Source organism: Ambystoma mexicanum, chromosome 11, assembly GCF_040938575.1.
Source record: "Ambystoma mexicanum isolate Mex_15411 chromosome 11, UKY_AmexF1_1, whole genome shotgun sequence".
Taxonomy (NCBI): domain Eukaryota; kingdom Metazoa; phylum Chordata; class Amphibia; order Caudata; family Ambystomatidae; genus Ambystoma; species Ambystoma mexicanum.
The window spans coordinates 195,738,062-195,763,714 of record NC_090934.1 but is presented as its reverse complement, the minus strand read 5'-3'; the positions used below and the strand labels follow the sequence as shown (position 1 = coordinate 195,763,714).

Genomic DNA, 25,653 nt, shown 5'->3' with positions numbered 1-25,653 from the left:
GAAAATGAACCCGAAGAATCCGATGCGGTCCTTAAAGAATTCACACTTCCCCCGGTGCAGAGTAAAGCCTAGTTCTTTCAGTCTCTTCAAGGTTGACTCCAAACGCTTCATGTGTTCAGCCTGGGACACAGCGAATACTAAAATTTCGTCGCTCATATTGAGCACCCTTTTAGGCCAGCTAGCGCACCTCTTATGGTATTTTGAAAAACTTCTGCAGCGGAGGATACACCGAAACTGAGACGTTTGAACTGGTAGAGGCCCTCGTGAGTGGTAAAGGTTGTTATGTACCTCGAGTCTGGGTGAAGTTCTAGCTGGTGATACCCTGACCTCAGATCCAGCTTGGAGAAAACCTTGGCTCCCTGCAGTTCACCTACAATGTCGTCCAGCGTGGGTGTTATATGGCGTTCTCGCTTGATGGCAGTATTCGGGAGTCGCATATCCACGCAAATGCGGACAGCACTGGGCTCTTTCGTTTTAGGCACCATGACAATGGGCGAGACCCATGGAGTTGGCCCCCCCGACTCTTTCGATAATGTCCATCTCGATGAGTGACTGGAGCTCCTTCTCGACTTGTGACCGGAGGTGGAAGGGTATTCTACGATGTTTTAGTGCTGTGGGCCGAATTGTCTCATCGATGAGCAGGCACATTGGCGCTGCCTTCAATTTGCCTATTCCCTGAAAAATGCTGGAGAACCTGCCCAGAAGTTGGTCGACGTCCTCCTGGTACACCTCCAGTGCAAAGTGCACAATGTTTAAAGCCTCCGACGTGGCACAGTTTAGCAGTGAGTGTGGGCTGACGTCAGTGATGAAGAATCTTGCTTTGATGACTTTGGTCCCACGGGACACAGGCCCCATAAACACACCCTGAATTGGCGGGGGCGTGTTGCCCCCAAACGTGAATATTTTGGCTTTGATTTGTCTAATGGTGGCGGACCCAGGATGGCTTCATAGTGCTCTGTGGCCAGCTCACACAATGAGGCCCCTGTGTCGAACAGTACTTGTGTAGGAGCACCTTGAATGTCTACGACACATGTGGGCTGCCTCCTTTTCTTTGGCCCCGTAGCCAGATTTGAGATAAAGATGATCTCTTCATCCTCCTCCTCTTCTACTGCAATGTTGAGCCTTTGGGTATCCTGCTCTAGCGTGGCGATGCTACGTTGTCTCCTGAAACCGCCTCCACCTGCTCTCGCTGGCCCTCTTTGGCAGCTGCGCGACACATGCATAATGTCCCGACGTGTTGCATCTCCCACAGAGTCTCGTCTTCACTGGACAGTCCTCCGAGTGTGTCAAGTCATACCCACAGTATTGGCACACAGCTGGGGCACCGAACGTGGGAGCTGCTTCTTGGCGCTTCTGGCTCCAGCAGGATTTTGACAGGGCTTGTCTCCCCACTGCAAAGGCCTCCTCACTTTTGCCCGGGCGCACAGCAGCGTCCATTTTCGCCCCTCTGCACTCAGCGAGTTCATACACCCTGCCGTTGTCTAATATTTGTGTTAGAGTCATGCCAGGCTCCCTCAGAATCTGCCTTTGCAGTTTGCTGGAGCTACAGCCTTGGATCAATTGGTTGCGAATCATTACCTCCTCGTTGTCCCACCTGCAGGTACTTGCTAGCTGCCGCAGACCTGCACAAAATTGGTCCAGAGATTCGTCATTGTGCTGTTTTTCCCCGCACATGACAAACCTGTCAAAATACACATTTGACAGCGGAATAAAATGATTGTGGAGTGCCGTTTTGACAGCCGCATAAGACACTACTTGTAAGTTCAATGATTCATAAATCTGCAGAACTTCTGTACCTGCTGAGTAGAGTAGTGTTGCCACCTTCGAATCATCATCGTTTTTGTCATTCGCTGTGAAAAACATGTCTAATTTCTTCATCCACAGGAGCCATTTGGGGCCCAGTTTCGAGGGCCGGCCGGAGGTGTCGAACTCCTGCATGGGCTGTAGTGATCCATGTTGTCTTTGTGCCACTCTTGCTGGCGTGGGCGCTTCACCATCGCTGTCCGCCATTTTCACAGGTCGCACAGGCACCTCAGTTTTGTAATAGAGGCCGCAAACCTGACTTAAACAGACATCGGCATACCTGTGTGTTTGAACTGTGAGGCTGTGGTGAGGATCAGCTCTGGCACCGGTTCCTGGTTGACAGTCTGGGTCTGAGTAGCCTCTCTACCTAGTTGCCGCGAAGAGCCTATTATTACAGGCTAGAAATGCAGTCCTCCAGGCTGGAGGACCATAGGGGTTCCAAAAATTGAGGTTTGTAGTCTCCTCAACACGTGGGCAGTGCACAAGCACCCTCGCGGACCGCTACTGCCTCACGCGCCGAAACAAAATGGCCACCATCACTTGTATCGGGTCCGGGATATGTCGGAAGAAAATGCCTGTGATTGATACACTCGCGCGTGTCAAGCGCTTCCTTCGTCGGGTCCCTTCTCGTAACCAATGTGATGTATTGACCCGTGGCTCAGGCCGCCCCACTCACGCGCATGCAAGCATTCACACAAGAACACACTAACACACGTTTTATGCTTGTGAGGCCCCGGCAGCAACTGCAGCACGGACCGTCTTTACTCACTATGCGCATGCGCGCCGAGAACGAGGCACGCGCATGCGCATCTTTACTCTAAAGACGTAACACTCCCAATGCCAATGAGGGCGAAATGGTGATATCAGGAGAACAAGGAAGAGCGTGCCCGCTTACACATCAGGGGGTTGGTGTGCATGCAGCTGTTGCCCCACGCACGTCATGCTGCAAGTTACACGGGTTCCTTTCTCTGAAAGCCGAAGAGATAATGCCGGCGAGTTCGTCCCCCGACGAATAAGCGGGGAGAGCAGGAGCAGTGGAGATTGGTGTTCCCCGGAGGCCGGGAATCTAAGGCTGGCATTTCCACAAAATGGAAGCAGCATGACTTTCATTTATGGAGACGTTTTATGGACCCAGTCAAGTTGGGCCGGGGTTAGCCGCAGTACTTAGTGGGCAATATGGTTTTCGGCCCTTTTCTTATTTGTCTAGGTTTTATGTGGTGGCCCATTTGTAGAGGGTGAAGTAAGTTCTGAGGTGCTACGGGTTATGTTACCAGATGCGGAAAGATACATTGTAACATTTTGCTGGTGCTTTCTTACAGGTGACGGTTCAGAGTTTTAGTGCACGTTTCTGTGCATCATTTAGTGGGTATGGAGTTTTGGGGTGATTGATAAAAGCAATTTGGACAAATTCGTGAGGCATATGTGCAAGCAAAGTGCACGTTTTGTGCTTTGTAGACATGAGGGTGAAGTTCTCAAGTGGTTAACAGCGCAAATGCGCATTTCTATATTTACAGAGATTCAAGCTTTGATTTGCGTACATGAGTGTGGAGTTTCCCTGAGGGAGTTAACTGCGTAAACTGCTATTCGAAATTTACATAAATGTGATTTTGTGCTATGCAACTTGTCAAGAGCGTGTTTTGAACAGCAGCACATGTTACATACTAATACATTGGTATGAAGTTCACAACATGCTCGAATGTGTGTTTATTTGGTGTTGGGCGTCGTGAGTGTTGGTGTTTGACTAATTACACTCGTATTTGCGGCATTGTGTTCCGTACTCGTGTGTGTCTCTGCACATAAAATGCATGGTTTTGCATTAGCAATGAGGCGTATATTTGGTGTAGCGGTAAGGGAATTTGTTTTGTTCTCCATGTCAAGCAGGGGTGTGTTATAAAGGGTCAAGCATGAGACCCAATTTTTATGTTTTTGTTCTCCTGATCAAGCAGGGTGTATTGTGAGTAGGGTAAAGGATAACACCAGTTTTTCGGTTTTGTTTTCCTGTTCAGGAAAGGACATATTTTGAGTGTTGCCATCAGTATTGGCAGTTTTGGTTCTCCTGTTCAAGGAGGGGTACTTGGTGAGTGTGCACCGCTGGGTGATCTTTGTGGTTATGCAGGAGGTATGTTGAGGTACAGGAGTTTAGTGTGGTGTTAAGGAGTATGTTTAAGGGTTATGAAGCCAGTGTTGGCCCATTTTAGACCGTAGGGTGTTCATATGTGCTTCTTTCGAGAGTGTGAACTTTGTGGGTTGGTGGGACACTGTTTCCTAATTTGGTTGTGCAAAGTGCCAGTTTATAGTTCAGTTTGGTTTAATTTTTCTAGAATAATGAGAGAAGCAGTATTGGATGGTGTTGACGTGATCCGCCGCAGGTGTGTGTGCAGTGGAGCTGGCTCGCAGATAAGCCATATGTGCTCCGGTGTGGCAGCCCTGAGGCCTGGAGGTGCAGCTCATTGCAGAAGGGGTTAGTGCATTGGACGTCAGGTCGGTTAGTAATAGTTGCTTGTTTTCCTACAATCACGCTTGGGCGTGGCAGGCCTGAGGTCCTGAGGGTCAGCTCAAGGCAGGTGCAGGTGCTTTTCGTTATTTTTGGACCTCGTTGTATTCGTGTTTGTGGGTCAAGGTGAGGAGCATCGGTGTCATTTATCCACGTCGGTGGACTCTTTCCTCTTCCTTTCCTCATTAGGGCAGTAAGGAATGGAGTGAATGGAGTGAGTGTGATGCTCTATTAGGCTTTATGTGAGTTGATCTGTGATCATTTAGGTTCAACTGGTGTATTTCAATGTGTTTTCAATCATTCCAGTGTAACCGGTTCTGATTGGGAGTCTTGGCATTTTGTGGTCCGGATGTTGGTCTGTATGGGGTGTTACTTTATTTTCCTCTGCGTTACTCTGGACTCTGGCATTTTGCTGCGTTGTTGGCCACTTTGTGGGAGAGGCTGGAGTGTGTGGTTTCTTTGAGGTGTACAATGGCGTTGCGGGTCATTTACTTTCATTCTTCCTCACGTTGTGTGTGCATGTGTAAAACGGAAGGAGTAGTGTAGAAATGTGTGTATGGGCTCATCTGGTGACATCAGAGGTTCTTGCCGGTATGTTAGTGTGCTCGAGTTCCTGGAAGACTGCTAAGCAGTTGGAGTGAGAGTAGCTGGCTCAATGGGTTTTGGGGACCAGTGTTCATCATACATATGTACTTGTCTTGTGTCCCTACCTTCTTGCCTGTGTACTTCTGATCCCAGAGTGTTTCGGTGACTAATGGAGAATAAAGCGTGAAAGTAACTTACCACGATCTCCTCCACCTCCGCTATTTCATAGTACGCTGCTCTTGCACAATGGCTATACGAGCAATCGGCTCAGCAGGATGCCAATCCCGCCGTGCGGCTAATATTGACATATGTCTAGGAGGAGGAATCGGAAGCTTCCATGTAATGAGCTCTAAAAAATGGTCAGACCAAGTCACAGGCTCAGCTGATGGAAAATCAGTTTCAGACTTATCTGCAAAAACAAATCCAAAATGTTACCCAACACATGGGCGAGCAGAGCTACAACTTGTTCCAAACCTAAGTCAGTCAAGGGCGAAACAAAAAGAGAAAGGGAAGGGCTATGTAAGCATCTATATTTAAGATTAACATCACCTATTGAGAATACTTCAATTTGAGCTCAGCTGTCAAGTCTAAAAAGGGGTTTAAAAACCCTCCGTAATAACCAGGAGGCCTGTAGACAATTAAAAATGCAATGAGCAAGATGACAAAATACGAGCAACAAAAGGAAATCCTTTCTACTTTAAAACGAAATAACTTGCAATTGATGTCCTGTAAAAATATTGACTAAAATGAATATACTCATATATTAAAGAACATGAATCTTGTGGACTAATTAACATCTTTGCAATGATAACACTTTAATACGAGTTGCAAAAATATGCATTCTCTTGTTCCCTTATGTGTTTATGATGGTTAATCCTGGGCTAGTGTGCTCAGCATTAGCTCAATATGCTCAACCCAAGATAGGCCTATGCATGGAGCCAACTTTTGAATTTCCCGGGAGGTACCAGTGCCCAGAATATGGGGTCCCCCCTGTCAGCCCTGATGAGGGCCCCTAACCCCCACGCTCAGCATCAAATCAGAAGCCGCACCACACTCCGAGCCGGCGTAGGCCCCACGCATGCACAGTACGCATGATGATCCTGCACATTGCATATGTTAACGATAGAACTATGTGTTTTAATCAAGCCTTGAACCTTTCAGAAACAAGTGGGCTGTGCCTTGCTCCGGGCACCCAAATGTACCAGCCAACTCTGTGCATGATCAGTAATATTATGCACAGTAATGTGACCATATGAAGACATGTTCACGCTGGCTCTGCCAGTATATGCCAGTATCCCCATGTATGAACATTCCCTTGTTGCCTTTGATATTAATGCTAGTAAAAATATCCTGCCACAGGCAGAAATCATGTTATTGCTGGCTACACACACGTGCTCTGAAACACTTGTGTATGAGCGCATTATAAATAAAATATCAATTCAATTCAATGCATACATGTTTGCCCAATCCTGCACCACCGTACAAGAATACTCTTCTGGTTGACTTTGTCATAAAAGCCAGTAAAATACTCAATGCTACAGTAAGGAAACATTTCATTGTTTGGCTGCACAAATGCCTCCACACACCATGTAAGAACACACTTCGTAGCATTATTGTGCCTTATGTGAGTAAAAAATGGCACTCCACACGGAAAATGTCCTCTCTGCCTGCCCTTTATGCTGTAAACCCCAACCCCAAAGCCCCCTCCACATAATAATATTCATCAAGTTGACGTTTCCCAAGAAGGTCAGTAAAACATGTACAGAAACATCCATGTTCCAATGTTCCTTGCCCCGACAGCAACCTTGCATGCACATATTCATACCCATTCACCCACCAGACACTCACCCAGTGGCGGCTGGTGAACTTTTTATTTGAAGGGGCATAACCATTTCCCACAAATATGCCAGTGTGACCAAGACTTGCAAGGGGACCCAATCCATCCAAATGGGATCATGGGGTGTTTCTCACTCCAAGATAAATGTTTGAATAGTGGGTTAAAATGGTGTATTATACAGCACACTTTCTGTGAAAACTTGGGTAAAAAGCCAAAGGATTTGCATTTGCAATTTGTTTTGTAGGTTGACTGCAAATCCAATAGATGCAATTCACCAACTGTGCAAAGGAATATTAATGCTTTAATCAATGTAATGCTAGCCATTACAGATGCAATGCCACTGAAAGCGAACAGGTCCAAACTGGCTGCACAATGTGGGCCTGTCTAGACACTTAATAGCTCCTGTCATGTTTTCTTCAGCCTAGATGATGCCCAGAAGAAAATGCCATGCCACAATAAAATGTACCTAGAAAGGTTGCACCAAAATACCAGTCTAACCACGTCATAACATTTATCAGGCTTACTTTATGAGAAATGTCCAGTAAATAAAAGGCCAAGGCACAGTAAAAAATGGCTAGACTGACTGCACCAAATGGTTATATGTTATTTTAACAAATGAAATAATAAATGAAATAACAACAAATACAAATAGATATATATTTTTGAACTTGTGTGGGCCCACAAACCCCTAATTTCTCCAAGCTTCTAACCCCACCCGGACACCCCCCGCACCTTTTAACCCTTTACCCCCATTCCCCATATATGAATTTTTTGATATTTTTTCAATATATTTTCCTACTTTATTCTTTCCCATTAAAATAGCTACATACCCAACAAAATGCCATTCTAGCCACATAATAACACTTATGATGCTTACTTTATTATAGATGTCCAGAACGCGATGTAGTGCCACAGTAAGAAATGGCAAGACTGGCTGCACCCAAATGCCAATCTAGCCAGGCAATACAACTTATCGTGCTTACTTCACTTAAGAAGCCCTGTTAAATAAATGTCATGTCTCAGTAAGAAATGACTAGACTGGCTGCACCAAAAGGCCAGTCTAACCACTAATAACACATACCCATGATTGCTTTAAAATAGATGCTTATTAAAATGATATAATAGTGCACACCTCTGCCATTAACCCCGCACATCCCCTTCCCATCCATGTCCTCCACCAACCCCCAAAATCAGCTCTGCGGCCCAGCATTAAATACAAGCACACACATTCACAGACCATTCACTTGCTCATTTACACATGTACCCATTCACCATACACTCACGAACACATGCACAACCACTCATTTATTCACTCATTTGTTATAATATAAATACTCACACACCCTTGCATGCACACACAAACACATTTACAAAAAATATTTTTTTCATAGCTTTTTCGATGACTCTGTCACTCCACAGGATTCCTCTGTAGGCAGGCCTCCATCTCCTGTGTTCCACACAGCAGAAATCTACTCTGGTTCCTGTCATGCACAAAGTAGAGGATCCCAAGGCCTCCATTTCACACCAACCGGAACCATGTACTGGTTGGGGTCTGTGGGGGCACTCAGACTTCAAAAATTAATATTTAGCTTTAAAGTCTGAGGGGGCCCCGAAGGACATGGGGTGGTGGGGCCCCCACTACACCAATAGAAAGGGTAAAAACATTGTTATCGATTGGTGTTCCTGAGGGTGCCGTGCCCAGGAGCACCTGCATACCAGTCGCCCCGGTCCTATGAGGTGTTCCTGGCATCCAGAAGCAGTACATTGGTTAGCATTTCTGAACCTGGTCATAAGAAGTTGTGCCTGGCATTTGATGACTGCATGTTGGACTATAACACTGAACATTATCTTGGGAGGATAGCTCAGGAGCAACATGCTCGCCTTCGAAGCAAGACGACGCGAAGCAACACAGGTTCGATCCCGGGAACCACACTTGGAAACCTCTGAGTATTAAGCCCATTAAAAATAACCAATTATAAGAATAATAACATCGTCATAAAAGGTTTTTGCTGTCATATATTGACTAGACGTGTTATTAAGAACTTGGGAATACAACAGTGTCCCTGGCATATATGGCCTTACGTTGGAAGGTGGGCTTTAGTAAAGGGAAGAAATTCATGAAAATATCAAGATGATTTGTGGCACTCTTAAGGGACCAGTATGAACAATCTTTATTCACTCATAGCCTGGCTTCGCCCCTGCATGGCTACCACAAGAACGTAGGCCAATGCTGGCACAGGGAACAGACTGGAGCTAGCAGAGGGATAGCTGTCAGGTCTAGCAAAGGAACATAGGAGGGGCTAAAACAAGGGCATGGATGGGAATGTTTGGGGTGCATCAATGATAAGGAGTGGGACTCCCTAAGGGAAGGGACTGAGGAGAGTACAAAAAATGGGCCAGGCTATTGCAGAGAAAAGGACAGAGATGAGCACTGGTGCAGCACAGTCAAATAAACCAGTGGCAAGCACAGCAACATGTACCAAGTGCCAGCATAGTGGGAGGAGCCAGAGGCTAGAGGCTAGCATAGGGAAATGGACCGTGGTGAGCACGGGTGCAGCACGGGTATATAAACCAGTGTCAAGCACAGTGATCTGTACCAGGGGCCAGCACAATGCAAGCTGCCAGAGTCTACAATTTAACATAGGGAAATGGACTGAGACAAGCACAGGCGCAGCACAGGTAAATAAACCAGTGGCAAGCACAGCAACATGTACCAAGGCCTAGCACAGTGCAAGCTGCCAGAGTCTACATGTTAACATAGGGAAATGGACAGGGTGGAGCACAGGTGCAGCACAGGTAAATAAACACTTACAAGCACAGCGACATGTACCAGGGGCCAGAACAGCGCAAGTTGCCAGTCTACATGTCAGCATAGGGAAATTGACAGGGGCGAGACCAGGGGTAGCACAGGAAAATAGACCCGTTGAAAACACAGCAACATGTACCAGGGCCCAGCACAGTGCAAGCTGCCAGAGTCTGCATGTTAACATAGGGAAATGGACAGGGGCGAGCCCAGTTGCAGCACAGGTAAAGAAAAAACTAGTTGCAAACACAGCAACATGTACCAGGGGCCAGCACTGTGCAAGCTGCCAGAGTCTACAATTTAACATAGGGAAATGGACTGAGACAAGCACAGGCGCAGCACAAGTAAATAAACCAGTGGCAAGCACAGCAACATGTACCAAGGCCTAGCACAGTGCAAGCTGCCAGAGTCTACATGTTAACATAGGGAAATGGACAGGGTGGAGCACAGGTGCAGCACAGGTAAATAAACACTTACAAGCACAGCGACATGTACCAGGGGCCAGAACAGCGCAAGTTGCCAGTCTACATGTCAACATAGGGAAATGGACAGGGGCGAGACCAGGGGTAGCACAGGAAAATAGACCCGTTGAAAACACAGCAACATGTACCAGGGCCCAGCACAGTGCAAGCTGCCAGAGTCTGCATGTTAACATAGGGAAATGGACAGGGGCGAGCCCAGTTGCAGCACAGGTAAAGAAAAAACTAGTTGCAAACACAGCAACATGTACCAGGGGCCAACACAATGCAAGCTGCCAGAGTCTACATGTTAACATAGGGAAATGGACAGGGGCGAGCCCAGGTGCAGCATAGATAAATAAACTAGTTGCGAACACAGCAACGTGTACCAGTGGCCAGCACTGTGCAAGCTGCCAGAGTCTACATGTTAACATAGGGAAATGGAAAGGGGCGAGCCCAGTTGCAGCAAAGGTAAATAAACCAGTGGCAAGCACAGAGACATCTACCAGGGGCCAGCACAGCGCAATAAGCAAGTGGCTAGCATTAGGAAATGGGCAGGCCCGACCGCAAGTACAGCGCAGGCAAACCAACTTGTGGCAAGAAGAGCAACATATAAAAGGGACCAGCACAGCGCAAGGAGCCAGGCGCTAGAGGCTAGCATAGGGAAATGGGCAGGGCCGAGCACAGGTGCAGCACAGGTAAATAAACCAGTGGCAAACACAGCAACATGTACCAGGGGCCGGGACAGTGCAAGGTGCCAGAGGCTAGAGGCTAGCGTAGAGAACTGGACTGAGACAAGCCCCGGCGCAGCACAGGTAAATAAACCAGTGGCAAGCACAGCAACATGTACCAGGGGCCAGCACAGCACAAGATGCCAGAGTCTACATGTTAACATAGGGAAAGGGACAGGGGTGAGCACCGGTGCAGCACAGGCAAATAAAGCAGTGGCAAGCACAGCAACATGTACCAGGGGCGAGCACTGCACAAGGAGCCAGACACTAGAAGTCAGCATAGGGAAATGGACAGGGGCAAGCACAGGTGCAGCACAGGTACATAAACCAGTGGCAAGCACAGCGCAAGGAGCCAGGCGCTAGAGGCTAGCATAGGGAAATGGATAGGGCTGTCCAGATGAAAACAGGCTTCTTCCTGCCCGCGTCCTTGCCGATCCTACCCTCCAACCATTATTCTGCCATCCCTCTGCCATCCTGCCCTGCAAAGCCTACCTCGGTAAAACTCTATAATGTGTCCCTCAGACCAATGCGTTGAGTCAGCTGCGGCCAGACGACATTTTTCTCGGGGATACAATTGGATGAAGCTGATGTCGACGTTCTTTCAGAGTTCAAAACACAACTTGATGGACTCATTTCCACCTGTACTACCACGATGTAGCTATTATCGATGGATAACCTTTCCTTTCAAAGATATTGGGTACAAGTCATGTGTCAAAATCCAAAGTATGACGTGTTTGCTGAAATCCTTTGGGTATAGCCTGTGTTTCAATTTAACAAGCATATTTAAAATATTGTGACTAAGAGTGACTTCTAAAAATGTTTATGGTGGCAAATAGGTGCATATTTGAGTTTAAAAGATTAGTGAAATGTTTTGAGTATAAAAACCTACACCACAACATATACAACATTAATTGGAACACATTGTGGGCTCCTGTATAACATTTTGAGTATTCCTAGCTCGATGCAAAAGACTGCCTGTACTGCCCCCTACCGGGAATTTACTGTAGGTTGCATGTTTGTATTGATACATACAGCGCGTTTCTCAGCTCACTCTGCAATAGCACTGCTGTGCACCAATAAAAAAAAAAAATACAGGTGCATTTCTTGTATATTCAAGGAGATGGGTAATTATACGGCATGTTTTAACATAATGTGCGAGGTCATCAGTGAACCTGAGGACTATATGTAGCCCCATGTGTACTGAAAACTGCTAAGGCACCTCTGCAGGAAAGTGCCTTCTCCCTCTTCTTTGCAACCCCAAGCGCAGTCTGCAAACTGCCACTTTGGAGTGCGGCTCTCAGCGGGGTACATCCTATCACCCACTGATAAGGCACGGGATGCCATCTGCCAGGGTGCGAAAGCCGTAGATTTTTTGATTTCGATGAACACAATTATACAGTTAATTCTGTCTCTGAAGGGAGCTATGATAATCAGACCTAGCAGACATTCCTTTCAAATAGCTCCATGACAAAATCACATTTGCCCTTCCCGTGAAAGTCTCCTGACATCTATAGCAACTGCTCTGCAGTGGCAGGTGCAAATGTCACATGTGCATCCTGACAGCTTCTGAACAGGCAGAGGTGGCTTTTTAAACTGCTGCACCTCCGATTAAAGACACAATTATTGTGCATCCTAGGCATCGTGGTTGCACGTTAAAACTGTAAAAAATAAGCCATGCTTGACTGTGGCGCGGTGACTTCTAGGGTCCAACAATTATTCAGTCAAAGCAATTTCATATCCAGTCCAATCCATTATCTTTATTTCAGCAGAAATGCCATAACAGATTAATACAATACAGGATAAAATCGTACAAAGAAATGTAAAACAGCTACAATTATGGCAGTTACAGCTCCAATATGAAAACCCCTAACCAACACTCACAATGACAAACAAACCCCCATGAGGTCATTAAAAACAGTATTAAATAGTATTTGACAATAGTCTTCTCTTTTTAAAAACAGAGCTTAAAAACAGAAACGGCAATCACAGATAAATACGAAGAGCAACAGTTTTGTGCATAAAGGGCCTAAGCCATTGGAACCCTCTCCAAATGATGAAATGGGCAAAAGAAAAAAAGGTACACTTCATCTTCAATTGCATCAAGGCAGGGTGGGCAAACAGGTGATCTATGACCCTTACTCCATTTAGCAGTAAAATGGGCCAGTGAAAGGATGCCCAAACAACACTTTGCATACCACCTTTTAAGGTTGGGGGTCAGCTGATATTCTAAATACGCTTCTAACCCCCAATCTTTTTTAATCTGCAGAAAAACTGCAGACGTTTCCCCTGTCAGGCAATTTTCAATCATCATACTCCAAGCCCACTCAGTCAAACGTTTCTTAACAAAACCTGTCTACCCAACCCCACACTTTTTGGGGTTTTCCTGTAGGTCCACAAGCCCAATACTGGTTAGCATACTTCTAACGTGTCTAAAACATGGGAGTTGCCTTCCACTTGGTGTGAGAATTTCCCCAACTAAACCTTTCCTGATATAACATAAGTGCTTCAGTGTTCCAAATACGTAGCCAATATAAGACGGCTGGAAGATAATGACATATTTAATGGCTATAATACCAGACTCACACGCCACCGCCGTCGATGGTGCACTTAAAGGTAACCCAAGGAGAGTTTTCAAAATCTAGATGGATGGATGGAGTTGCCCATAATTCGGCTCCATATTTTACTGCAAGAATTGTTTGGGCCTGAGAAATCTTACGGGGAATTGAGAGAGCCTCTCATCCACGTGGTTTGCGAGACTTGAGATTAACCCACACTGGCGTAGTGTGCTTTTTTCAACCTGATTAAACCATTTCAATTAATTAGACAAGATCAGCCCCAACTAGCTAAAAGAATCCACTGACTCCAACAACTGAGGGTTTAAAGGAAATCTCACCCCAGTACAGGCCTTGCGCCCGGCCTGAAGACACTGCGTTGTTTTTGTTTTTAGAATAATTGATGCACAGACCTTTTGTGGAGCACAGCTTATCAAAAACATCCAATTGATCCTGCATCCCCATGAGGCTTTTAGACAACAAAACTGCATCGTCTGCAACCAGTAGCAGACTCCATTTGCATGCAATGCAGGAACCATACAATTAATATATAATACACATAGCAATGGGGCTAAAACACATCCCTGCCGGACCCCACTACCTATAGAAACTGGGTCAGTGGTCTCTCCATATGGCCCCAACGAATCTCCGCACTATTGCCAAATTACAGTAACTTGATAGCAGTGCTGAGGGTTGGGTGAATACCCATTACCTCCAAAACTGTCCATAAAAGATCCCTCGGCACGGCATCGAACGCGGTTTGGAAATCCACGAAAGCCAGATACAGGCATTGGGATCTTCAGTGGAAAACTGAGAAAGCGCAGTGTCCCTATCACCCCGGGGTCAGGGATCAATCAATAAGAATACCGAAAAAGAGGGCCAACAGGGGGTTTACTTTGATCAATACATTTATTTAAACATTACCAAAGAAAACAAATTAAATTCTTTAAAGTAAGGGAAATTTCAATAAACCAGCAGCTGATAAGTTAAAAATGGCACAAATTCACACAAACAACAGACACATACTACTATACATACCCCATACTGCACACGAAGCAACCAATCTCAACAACTCACACAATCAAAAGCGAATTACAACATTAATCTCAGAAAACACACATGAGCAGCCAAGTTAATCTAAAGAACATATCAAAGGAACAATTTTAATAATAATGAAAAAGCCTGAACAATGTTCATTAGCCCAAATATCCACAAAAGAACAGTCTTTCTGGGCCTAATAGTATCTCGTAGGTCCAAGAACCCATATAAAGAGTCCACAGTCCCACAGTTTTGTCAGCCTGATGGCTTCTCAAACCCAACCGGGTTCGACGCATATATGATTTATAACATCTTCATCAGTTGATAAACACTGCAAAGCAAATAAATAAACACAAGCATTACATGTAGCTGCTGGATGGCAAAGACGAAAATACATGATACACTTAAAAGAAAGCCCTTGAAAATAGAGAGCTTTAAATTAATACAACATAGGGCTGGAAAGTTAATCACCCTGCCCTGATGAATGGTACACAAAGGGCAATGCCTTCACCAAGTACTAGTGAAACGCCCGGAGTACGGCACCCTGCTTTGGTTCCAAAAGCCATTTTGGTGTAGAAGGATTCATTTATCATGCATGTCAGGTGTACAATGCATGGAGGGGTAGAAAAACCATCCACGTGCAGATAGAGTGATATAAATACAAGTACAAAGCACAGGGAACTTAAGGTCACATGTTTACGACAGATAAGGTCCAACCTCAACGCTTGGTCTAACGTGGCGACCCCTGGCTTGCAGCCCCCCTGGACATTCTACAGGATACCGGCGTTAACCACCCAATCCTCCAGGCGGTGGAGAATCACCCTTGAATACATTTTTGCCAAGGAGTCTATCAAAGAAATAGGACTAAAGTTGGAAGGTTGATCCCTGTCACCTTGCTTAAAGACCGGGAAGATTACTATCTCGCGCTAACTAAGAGGTGGCATAGTAGTCAAAAAGACACCATTAGAACTGTTTGTTAGGAAGGGGATCCAAACTACAGGTTCACATCTGAAGAGGTCAGAGGGAATAAAATCCGGGGCTTGGGCCATGCCACATTGTTGTTCATAAATGGCTGCTTTACTTCCCATGGCGTAATGGGGTCAGCCCAATGCTCAATAGGCCACTGGTTATACTCCGACACCCTCCCCACTGGACCCCACACCTCTGCCTTCATCATTGGCTGCCGCCCCTGGGAATACATTAGTTGGAAGCAACCCTGCCATTTGCCCAGGGAAATATTGCTTGGCGGGGATTCATGATCACGCTTAATATTTACTTTCAGAAGGCACCAGGACGCTGCCTTTTGATCAACCTGGAGGAAAGGCAACACCTTCTTCCAAGGGCACGTAAGCCCTCCCTGGGGTCCCTAGGGAATTTGGGCTTCAAAGGCAGTCCTGACATAACAAAGCACTGCAGGTCTTTTGAAGTCAGCAGACATGGGAAAGAGGTGGAGTTAGAGTACCACAGAGGAGAGGGTAGTTCAGAAGAGGCGTTCCAATATCTTAATTTATGCTAGGGCTCCCTGCCACATGCTGCCCCCTGCCTTTCCTGCAGACAAAGCACTCTGGGTATTATCCAAGAAGGAAAGCACACCTGTTCAAGTAGCCTGATTTGGACCTCTGACAACAGGATTGCTTAGGCCTGAACATATCTTTCAAATGAGAGCTTACAAAAAACAAACATATTGAAGTTGTCTTACTTCATCGGTGGGCATCTTGATGCCATCATCAATACTACATGACACGCACCATGGAGGATATTAATCTATATCTAGTTTCTGATGATACCAAAACTCCATGGAGCATGCTTTTCTGGCACATTCTCCAATACGAATTATATTTCCATCATATACGAGTATCTCCTTAATTTGATACACTTCAATTTAATCAAAATGACTTGTTTTTGCGGATACTCACTACCACAATTTGCTGCTTCAAAATGTTGCCAATAACAGTCTAAACAAGTACCAACTTAGCCTTACTCAGTCGAGGTATGTCAATCAGCTGAGTTTTGAGAGGAACCAATGTGTGGCACTAAGACAATTCATACGGTGGCCACGGTATTGCGTCTGGACGAATCTATGAGGGTAAGCAATACTGCATTATAGCATAAGGATTCCATATAGCCAGCAGCCAGAATTTAACCACGCTCTGATTCCACCACCTCCTCAAATCCTGCTGCATCTGCGCAACCAACTGATCCAGCCAGGACACATGGGTACGTATCACACTACCTGCTCATGCATACTCACCAAAGGTGCAGCTGTTGACCGATACTGTGCACCACACGTCTGCCATTAGAATGCAGCTATTCCCCACGATAAGAATTCGGTCTATACTGCACACATAATGATTTCAACTGCTCTTGCATACCCCCCAGACCACCTCTCAGCACCCATACACTACATGCATTACCCTAAGCCACACTGCACAACTCCTCTGCCATTAGAATGCAGCTATTCCCCATGAACACAAATTGACCTAGCTGGTCATAATTATGTATCTCTGGCCCGCGCATATCCTCCAGACTACATCTCAGCACCCATCCACCACATATGCACAACACCTCTGTCCCTAGAATGCAGCTATCCCCCTGACAAAATGTGGTGTAGCTGCACACATAATGCATCTCCTGTCCTCACATGCTTCTTCAGACTACCCCTCAACACACTTCCACTACAAGCACTAGGATGCATTGCACAACGCCTCTATCATTAGAATGCAGATATCCCCCACAGTACAGCTGCACACATAATGTCTCTCCTGCTCCCACATACTCTCCAGACTACCTCTCGGCACCCTTCCATTGCATGCACTACTCAATAACACATTACACAACACCTCTGTCATCTGAATTAAGCTATCCGCCACAATACACATATGGTCTAGCTGCACACATATTGTCTCCTTGCATACTCCCCAGACTACCTCTCTACAACCTATACAAATGCTGGCTCAATGTAGGTGACTAGCAGGGACTTGGCCACCCCTACCTACCTTTGTATTGGCTAAAATGAACACACACATTCTATAACCCTCTGACAGATTTCTCACACCTGGACTTCAGTCCCCCAAGGGTCTTCAACCTACAGCACGTTGAGACCATGTCAAAGGTGAAAGGCGCTATACAAATGTCAAATTCCATTTATCAACTGTGGATGAAGGAAAGGCAGAGCAACTCTGCTATAATCCAAACGTATACTTGCAGGTTGCACACATATCTATGCCCATTTCCAGAGATCTCTGGAGATATACCTCGGCGTAAACCTGTTTTCTGTTTTTCCGTGCAAGATTAATCAGCTTGTGAACATAGCTCCTGAGTATAAACATTCCAAAGAGCTAGTAATGAGAACAGACCTCTGCCCAATTTCTCACATTACATCACTAATGAGAAGCAGTTGCGATGAAGCAGCTTGCAGAAAAGTTTGCATGTCATATGATGCAGTCATAGATGTACATTTTTTAATTCTTGCATAGTATTTGGAGTTTTATTCACACTATAAATGCAGGAGAGTAAGCACCAGAAGGCAATATAAATGTAGCCTAAAAGAAGGACAGGGTGATTATTTCACTTTTGATAATGGGCAATTTGAGTTTGCATTAAAGTGCCTAATGGGTTATTCTACTTTTATGATATAAAGACACAGCCCAGAAGAGAATATACCAACTCCTGTCTCGGCCAATGGGTCGTCATCAGGGATGCTGCTCACAGAATTCAGACTACATCGAGTACAATGTTAAGTGCTGTTGCAATTAACAGATCAAATAGTACTTGAAATTAGTGATATGATATGATATGATATGATATGATAGGTTATTTATAGCATGCTTAATACCCAGAGGTTTCTAAGTGTGGACCCGGGGATCGAACCTATGTTGCTCCATGTGGTCTTGCTTCCAAAGCGAGCACTTTGCCCCTGAGCTATCCTCCCGAGACGAGTGCAATGCATAAGCACCATTGACGCGGCTCTGTCAGTGCTCACTGTCTCAGTAGGCAAGTTACAGCATTCTGTATGTACTCACAAAAAACTGTGTTAATGGTAAACTGAATTCTGTGCCCGCCTGCAATTGCAGCAGTCCTGATGATGACCCATTAGTCAAAACATGTTTTGGCGGGTCAAAATCATGTTCCCAAGTTCTCACGAAATTAAATCTTTAATACTTATTTCTCCATTAGTGTTTTTGTCAGAAATTAGCATTTCTCGGTTTTGATGCACTTAATCCTATTTAATGACTGACTTGGCATCACTGCACTGAAAGGTAGCTAATGTATATGCTGCCACTAGTGCAGTTGTTGGGAATAGAAACCCCTCTTTGTGTACTATACATTTGGTCTTTGCCTTGGACCAGGGTCACACCCGCTTATTAACACTGCTGCTAGTGGCAGGTACACTTATTGTTATGATGGCTCACATTTAGGTTTACCCGTTGTTGTTTATTTGCTTTGTTGATGTGAAAATAGAACTTTTTTTTAAAGAAAATAAATTCACATATTTTTCAGACTTTGCTCTAATGTTTTTTGGTACAGTATATTTGCTATGAATGTTTTCATTGTGAAGGTTTTTGCTGTGGCAGTTTTTTTTTTATCCAGGGTACTTTTTCATATGACAGGTTTTTACCCAGGGAAACTTTTGCTTCAACAGGTTTTTATCCTTGGTTTTTAGCAAGTGTACATTATCTCATGGTAGGTAATTTGCCAGGGTTCTTTTATTTTATGGCAGGTTTTTAGCCAGTGCTGTTTTTATGGCAGCTTTTTAGCCGGGGCACTTTTTCCTATTTCAGCTTTTTAGCCAGTGCTGTTTTTATGGCAGCTTATTAGCCGGGGCACTTTTTCCTATTTCAGCTTTTTAGCCAGTGCTATTTTTATGGCAGCTTTTTAGTTGGGGCACTTTTTCCTATTTCAGCTTTTTAGCCAGTGCTGTTTTTATGGCAGCTTTTTGGCGGGGGCACTTTTTCCTATTTCAGCTTTTTAGCCAGTGCTGTTTTTATGGTAGCTTTTTAGCTGGGGCACTTTTTCCTATTTCAGCTTTTTAGCCAGTGCTGTTTTTATGGCAGCTTTTTGGCGGGGGCACTTTTTCCTATTTTAGCTTTTTAGCCAGTGCTGTTTTTATGGCATCTTTTTAGCCGGGGCACTTTTTCCTATTTCAGCTTTTTAGCCAGTGCTGTTTTTATGGCAGCTTTTTAGCTGGGGCACTTTTTCCTATTTCAGCTTTTTAGCCAGTGCTGTTTTTATGGCAGCTTTTTAGCTGGGGCACTTATTCCTATTTGAGCTTTTTAGCCAGTGCTGTTTTTATGGCAGCTTTTTGGCGGGGGCACTTTTTCCTATTTTAGCTTTTTAGCCAGTGCTGTTTTTATGGCAGCTTTTTAGCTAGGGCCCTTTTTCCTATTTCAGCTTTTTAGCCAGTGCTGTTTTTATGGCAGCTTTTTGGCGGGGGCACTTTTTCCTATTTTAGCTTTTTAGCCAGTGCTGTTTTTATGGCAGCTTTTTGGCTGGGGCACTTTTTCCTAGGCAGGTTTCTGCACAGTGGTTAGAATGGCTCTCATACAATGACTGGCCAATTACTCCACCAGAGGGGTTCTCTGTGACCTCACTGGTGTGTATCCCCCACTAACACTTCTGACCAATAATCAAAGGCTTCATATGATTATTTTCAGGTGTGAAATGAAAGACCGGCCTGTGAAAGAAATGAAAGTGCTCCTGGGACTCACACTGCTCCTCGCCTGCGTAGGACCTACATTATCAGACAGTGAGTACCACATTCCACACTGCACACTGTCCTTTGTAAATCTTTAGTATGAGGAACTCGACCAATCAGGTGCTTAGAGTCGGCTCATGGATCTGGAGAGTTCAGAGGGACCCATCGCTGATCTTCCTAATCCTTACTAAGCTGCATGGTGCCTGCATCGAGTTGTCTAGCCACAGCTGCTCAAACACATCTCTTTGATCAGTGTGTATGCTACCTGAAGAGGTTACCTGGAATATTGCTCCCCACCCCCCCCTGCTGTGGTGTAGAACTGCATGGTCCATCATGCACTAGCATTATAAGGTTCCCTTTATTGAGTGTTATAGGCAGAATTTCAGGACATAACTCATAGGCCATATTTGTAGCCCTGGATTGATGGGTTGGAAGATGTTAGCCTAAAAGGGACCAGGGGTGTTGCTAGGTCTTGAAAAGATCTGGGGCTACGCTAATGTCGGGACTGTCGGGACTCAGGACTAGCAATCCTTTTGGCTGGAGCCACAGAGCTTCTATCCCGGGCTAGAACCAAAAGACCCGGGCTACAGCCCCTTCAGCCTCCCAAAGCAACGCCTCCCCTCTTTTGATTTGTTAAAATGTGTTTGCGTGGGCAATATTGTCGTAGTTCTGCACAGGGAGTTGTTTGTTGCAGTCGTTAGAGTTATCATTCATTGCTAGTGCTGCAAAGCAGCGATATCACAAAAGCACCAAGCCTGGAGGGCGACCAAGATGAATTGGTACTTATCATAGAACACATCCTCCCATCGTCCCAATAAGTCACCTGTGATTCCCAGAGGGGAAGACAACTACTCAGTGCTTCATTTCTAAAAAGGAATAAGTGCTAGGGACACATATTTTCTAGAACATCCAGGACAAGCCAGGATGGGCAGCTTCTTGCCCACTGTTGCCACTACACATGACTGCTCCCCGCGTTGTCAACATATATGAGGTTAAAGCTGCGGCTCAGCTCGGCTCGCTGGGAGAAATGGGTGCACTTACTACACAGATGTGTGATATACACATATCATATCAACAGAACAATCATGTGTAGATATGAGCCTTCAAACACAGTGATCATTACAATGGGTCTCTGATATAGGTGACAAGTGAAACACGTTGACCATCCATCCACAGAAAATAGAACAAATATGCTCTCCTCATGTTAAATTGATGGACAAGTACAGACAACATATTACTAAACTGGTGAATTTGCCTGTCAAACACTGTAGCAAGATCTTCTAGAAGAGGTTGGCACTCCTCTTGTGCAATGGCCCTTTACCAGGCCTTGATCCTTTGTTGGTGCTGCTGGATGGTGACTGTCTTGTTGTTGTCAACCAACCCTGCTGTGGCAGTCCTGCGGTTTATTACTGTAAAGAATTGCACCAATGTCATGCAGGCTGACTGAATGAGTGTGCCCACATGACCATCATGCGCTCCAGCATTGTCACATCCAATTCATTCTTTTTTACTTTTAAAAAAATGGATAGGGAGCATTGCAGGGCGAGAGTGTGTGTCATGCGGTTAATGAATAACAATGATCCGGCCCAGGCTGCAGAGACATAAGTGTAGCCCCTGTTTCCCAGACCAAACCGAAGTCAGGGAACATCCATTCCTGGCCTAGGTCAGGGACAGTTCCCATGGAAACCACCCTCCAACCCCCAGCCGCTTGGGTAAGGAGGGGAGCTGCACCTCCTAAATAAAACTGCTGATATCAGGAGATGGGCTGCACCCTGAGTTCTTAGAACACTAAGGGACACAGACAAGAGTGCATTGTATAGGAATCCCAACAGGGACCCCTCTTTATTCATAAAACACACTTATCCTTTAAACCATTTTTCTTTTCTGTTTCCTAGGATTCCACTGGCATGAGACCAACATGACTGGGGATCTGCTATGTCAGCTCACCCTACCTTGGGTCTCAGGAGCCCTTAGGGTGAGTCTGGCGCAACAGACCCCCTACCTAATCTCATCTTTCCATGGGGCCTCAGGCAAGCCACACTATCCCCTTACATCATGCCAGGGTACCTCACCTCTACGACCTTTTTTCCTCTAAGTGTCTTTATATATAATGTCCAACCCCCTTCTTAACATTTACTCTACCTAAGATTTAATTAATAACTATATACATATAACAAAGCATGTATACATCGACATACAACATATATACTACATAAATCGTTATGTCACAATGGGTTGACTACTGCAGTCAGTCTCCCCTTCACAGTACCTTCATGGGTCTGTGATTGGGGCAGTCACAATGGTGGCTGGCTGCAAAGCTGGTGGACGAGCTGGCTGTGCAGGGCTGGAGGGTGTTGCTGGTTTGAGAATGGTTGGGGCTCTGTCTTCTGGTGACAACATGGCTGGGGCCCGGTCTCACTGTTCATTATTCTGGATGGCCCTGTACACCACATGGGGCCACCCATGATCACTGCGCTCCTACACTCTCTAGAAGTTGTGGGTAATCCCCTGTGTGAGTGTGAGTCCGCCCGCAAGTACAACCGCACCCACTGCACTCTTTAATCTTCTGGGTGGGCCCCATTGGCTTTGAGGCCTGCCCGTTGTCTACACCGCACCCTGTGCCTTTTTAATTTCTTCAGGGTGGCCCCATTAGAACGGTGGGGGCGTTCCACTTCGCCACCGCAGCCCTCGCTTCCATTTTGGAGTTAGGTGCTGTCCCCTGTGCCATCGGGACGTCACTGTGACAACTGCAGCAGCCTGTTTCTGGCCCTCCCCTTCAGCAATGTGTTGTTAGACACAGAGGGTGGACTCCAGTCTTCACCTGAGCTGCTCCGCTGGGCAACCTGGTGCTTCCTTTACCCGGGCCGCCCAACGGAGCAGCACAGGACTTCCTCCTCCCTTCCTCTTCATCTGGGCAGGCCAATGAGGCCAGCGACTTATCTTCACTGTGCCACCCTCTGGGGTGAGTGGACTTTGCGCTCTTAACTCTCAGGCTGCGTCTAGCATACGCAGCCCGGGAGAACCTTTTTTGAAGGGCCTAACTTGCTGGCTTCGAGGTGGGCTGTCAAGGGCATGGCTGGGCAGCCTGGTCTGGGCCGCCTAACACACACAACCTGGGCTGAGCTGTTCTTTATTGGCCCGGGCAGCAGCTGGCATACTGCCTGGGCTATGAATACCACTAGACCCATCCAATCTGGCCCCTGGTTGGGTCGACAGGTGCCACGGCACTGGGGTGCCTGAGCTGCCCCTTGCATCAGCAGATCGGCTCCCTGGTTCAGTCTCTGGGGTGCTCTTTGCGCTCCAGTTGGTGCCATTTTCCAGATTTAGGCTTGGGAGGCTTAACCTGGTGTCTGTGTCTTTATTCCTAGTTCATAGTGTCCTTTGGGGGACAAGCATGTAGCCCTACTAACCGGGCCCTGTGGGGCCACAGGATACATACGGCCAGTGAACACTGTTGTTGCTTGTTATGTGACTAGCTGACTGACAGTTAAAATAATACATTTGCTAAAATTCCTCATTATAATCAAACTGACCCTGAAACTGAGTCGGAGAGAATAGGTGGGAGGGCTCAGAAACAAGCGCCATGTTTGAGCCCTGGCAAATAGCCCCCCAAATTAAGCACTGCAACTACGGCACTGATTCTGGCCAGGTTTTCCCTGTCCATCTGTGTCATAAGTCTATGGACATGGACATGGACTGCAAACGGATCACCCGCTTCTGCCCATTTTAAACCCTAATCAAAATTGTATGTGGAGGTTCTGCTGCATCAAATTTTGTGTAAACTGTTTGCTATTTTATAACAATGAAAACTCCTCTTCTTTAACGTTTCCTCTTTCTGTGAATGGATGTATAGGGGCTTCCTTTGCCCCCATCCACCCCATTATCTTGGGTTCCTGTTTTTCATTCTAGAATGTTCTCTTCTTCCTTCATTAGAAATCATTTTACCATATTCACAGGGAATCTCTTTTCCATAGTTATTAGAGCTGACTTCACTCTGTTCTTGCCATATATGGATAAGCCTAAGGACTAGCACAGGATCACCAGATTCCTTCACTGGATTCCAAGAGGGGCTGTGCTCTACCGTCTCATAATGGTGCTACAAATGCAGAGAACCATTGACAAAGCTCCAAACCTTTATGTTGAGCAAGGAAAGATCCGGAATGAGTTTGAAAAGAGGGTAGACATTGATGGGGAAAAGGCCTTCAATTTGGTGGTAAATCGACTTGGATCAAGTAGGTAGTCAGATAAACAGAATTCAAAAAGCAGAAGCATAAGAAGCAGCGAGGGGCCGGAAGAAACAAACAGCCGCATTCTAATGAGGGGTTGGGACTTGTGGAACAACACATGGACAAAGGCTTTCAGTATCTTTTTGCACAACCACCACATTCGCTAATAATTTCCTGCATTGGTCGGAGTTTCCGTATAGGGGTTGGCACATGTAACAGGAACACTACCAGCCTCTCGGTGGGATCAACATTTTGATGCACCCGGAAGGGCTTGATCCCTACTGACTGATGCGGCATGTTTTGAGTCTGCCAAATAATCCAGAGCAGTCCATTGGCTTTCGATAGTAATGCAAAAAGCATGTTTTTCATGCTGGCTGCATTGCTGATCTCTGCCAGAATATATTAGTTATGCCCGAAGGAGCCCCAAAGAGGGAGAATATTTGTACATTAATGGTGCAGGGAATTATTGGAGTCACATATAAAGAAAGGTAGGGAAGGCATAAAGGGCCTCATTATAGGTGTGCCGGTCTGGGATTATCGTGCCAGAAATTCCATTTACCGGCATGTTTCCAGACCAGCAAACTACATGTTTGCTAGTGGGGTGGCTTGATTTATCTCCAGCTAACAGCTGGAGGTAACTCAGGCACCCGATCTACAAGAAACAGATAGTATTACCGCCACCCATATTACCGGTAATACCAGCAATCCCCCCATGGAGTGCTATGGAACCCCATGGAATGGGGATTGACTTACCCTTACTGGCACCTGTAATCTGCCGGTAATTCCGCCAGAGCAGGTGCCGGTAACGGTAATTCCGTTTGGTGGTATCCTTCACATACAATGAGCCCCAATGACTTGGAAGGACAGAGTTATAGGGCCAAAGGGAAGGATCGCTTTTGAAATGGTGGGTACGGAATGTGGTTAACACAGAGAAGGGATTTTTTCTTCATAGGCGCCAGTAACGCCCCTAACACAAAAGATTTAAAAGAATTATAGGAGGAGCCAGGTCGGTTACCTTGCTCTTCCTAGCAAGGACCTGTCTTTGCGATAGGATGCAAGCAGGGCGCACAAATAGAGTTTATTGTAAGGAAATGATGTGATACGCGTGGTGCCATGGGGAACGCCTAGAGACCCGGAGCATTTGGTACACAAAGTTCCACTCTGGAGGCAACATATGCCGTTTTGATGCATCCGGTTCTGATGATTGCACGTGGAGTGTTGAGTTCTGTCTTATAGGCCATATCCAGAGTATTGCTGTCCATTCCGGAGTCTGCATCTGGAAGTACTGGGAAAAGTTCTCAAGATGGCATCTGCTGTTATGTGTCCCATTCTGAAGGTCACAAAGCTAGAGTATTATGTCCAGTTCTAGAAGCTGAAGCTCCCTGTGCAGCCCTATGGGACTGCCTCGAAGAGTGGACCCAGTTCTAGATC

General features: G+C 45.9%; 1 protein-coding gene across 1 annotated transcript in view; it reads left to right on the top strand.

Moving 5' to 3' along the window:
- Positions 1 to 25,653, top strand: part of LOC138503227 (mucin-2-like) — a 102,065-nt gene that overhangs the window by 40,915 nt on the left and 35,497 nt on the right. Inside the window, exon 2 of the mRNA XM_069622813.1 lies at positions 19,956 to 20,047. Coding sequence (XP_069478914.1) covers positions 19,963 to 20,047 — 85 coding nt within the window. The 5' untranslated portion in view covers positions 19,956 to 19,962. The remainder of the gene's footprint in view (positions 1 to 19,955; positions 20,048 to 25,653) is intronic.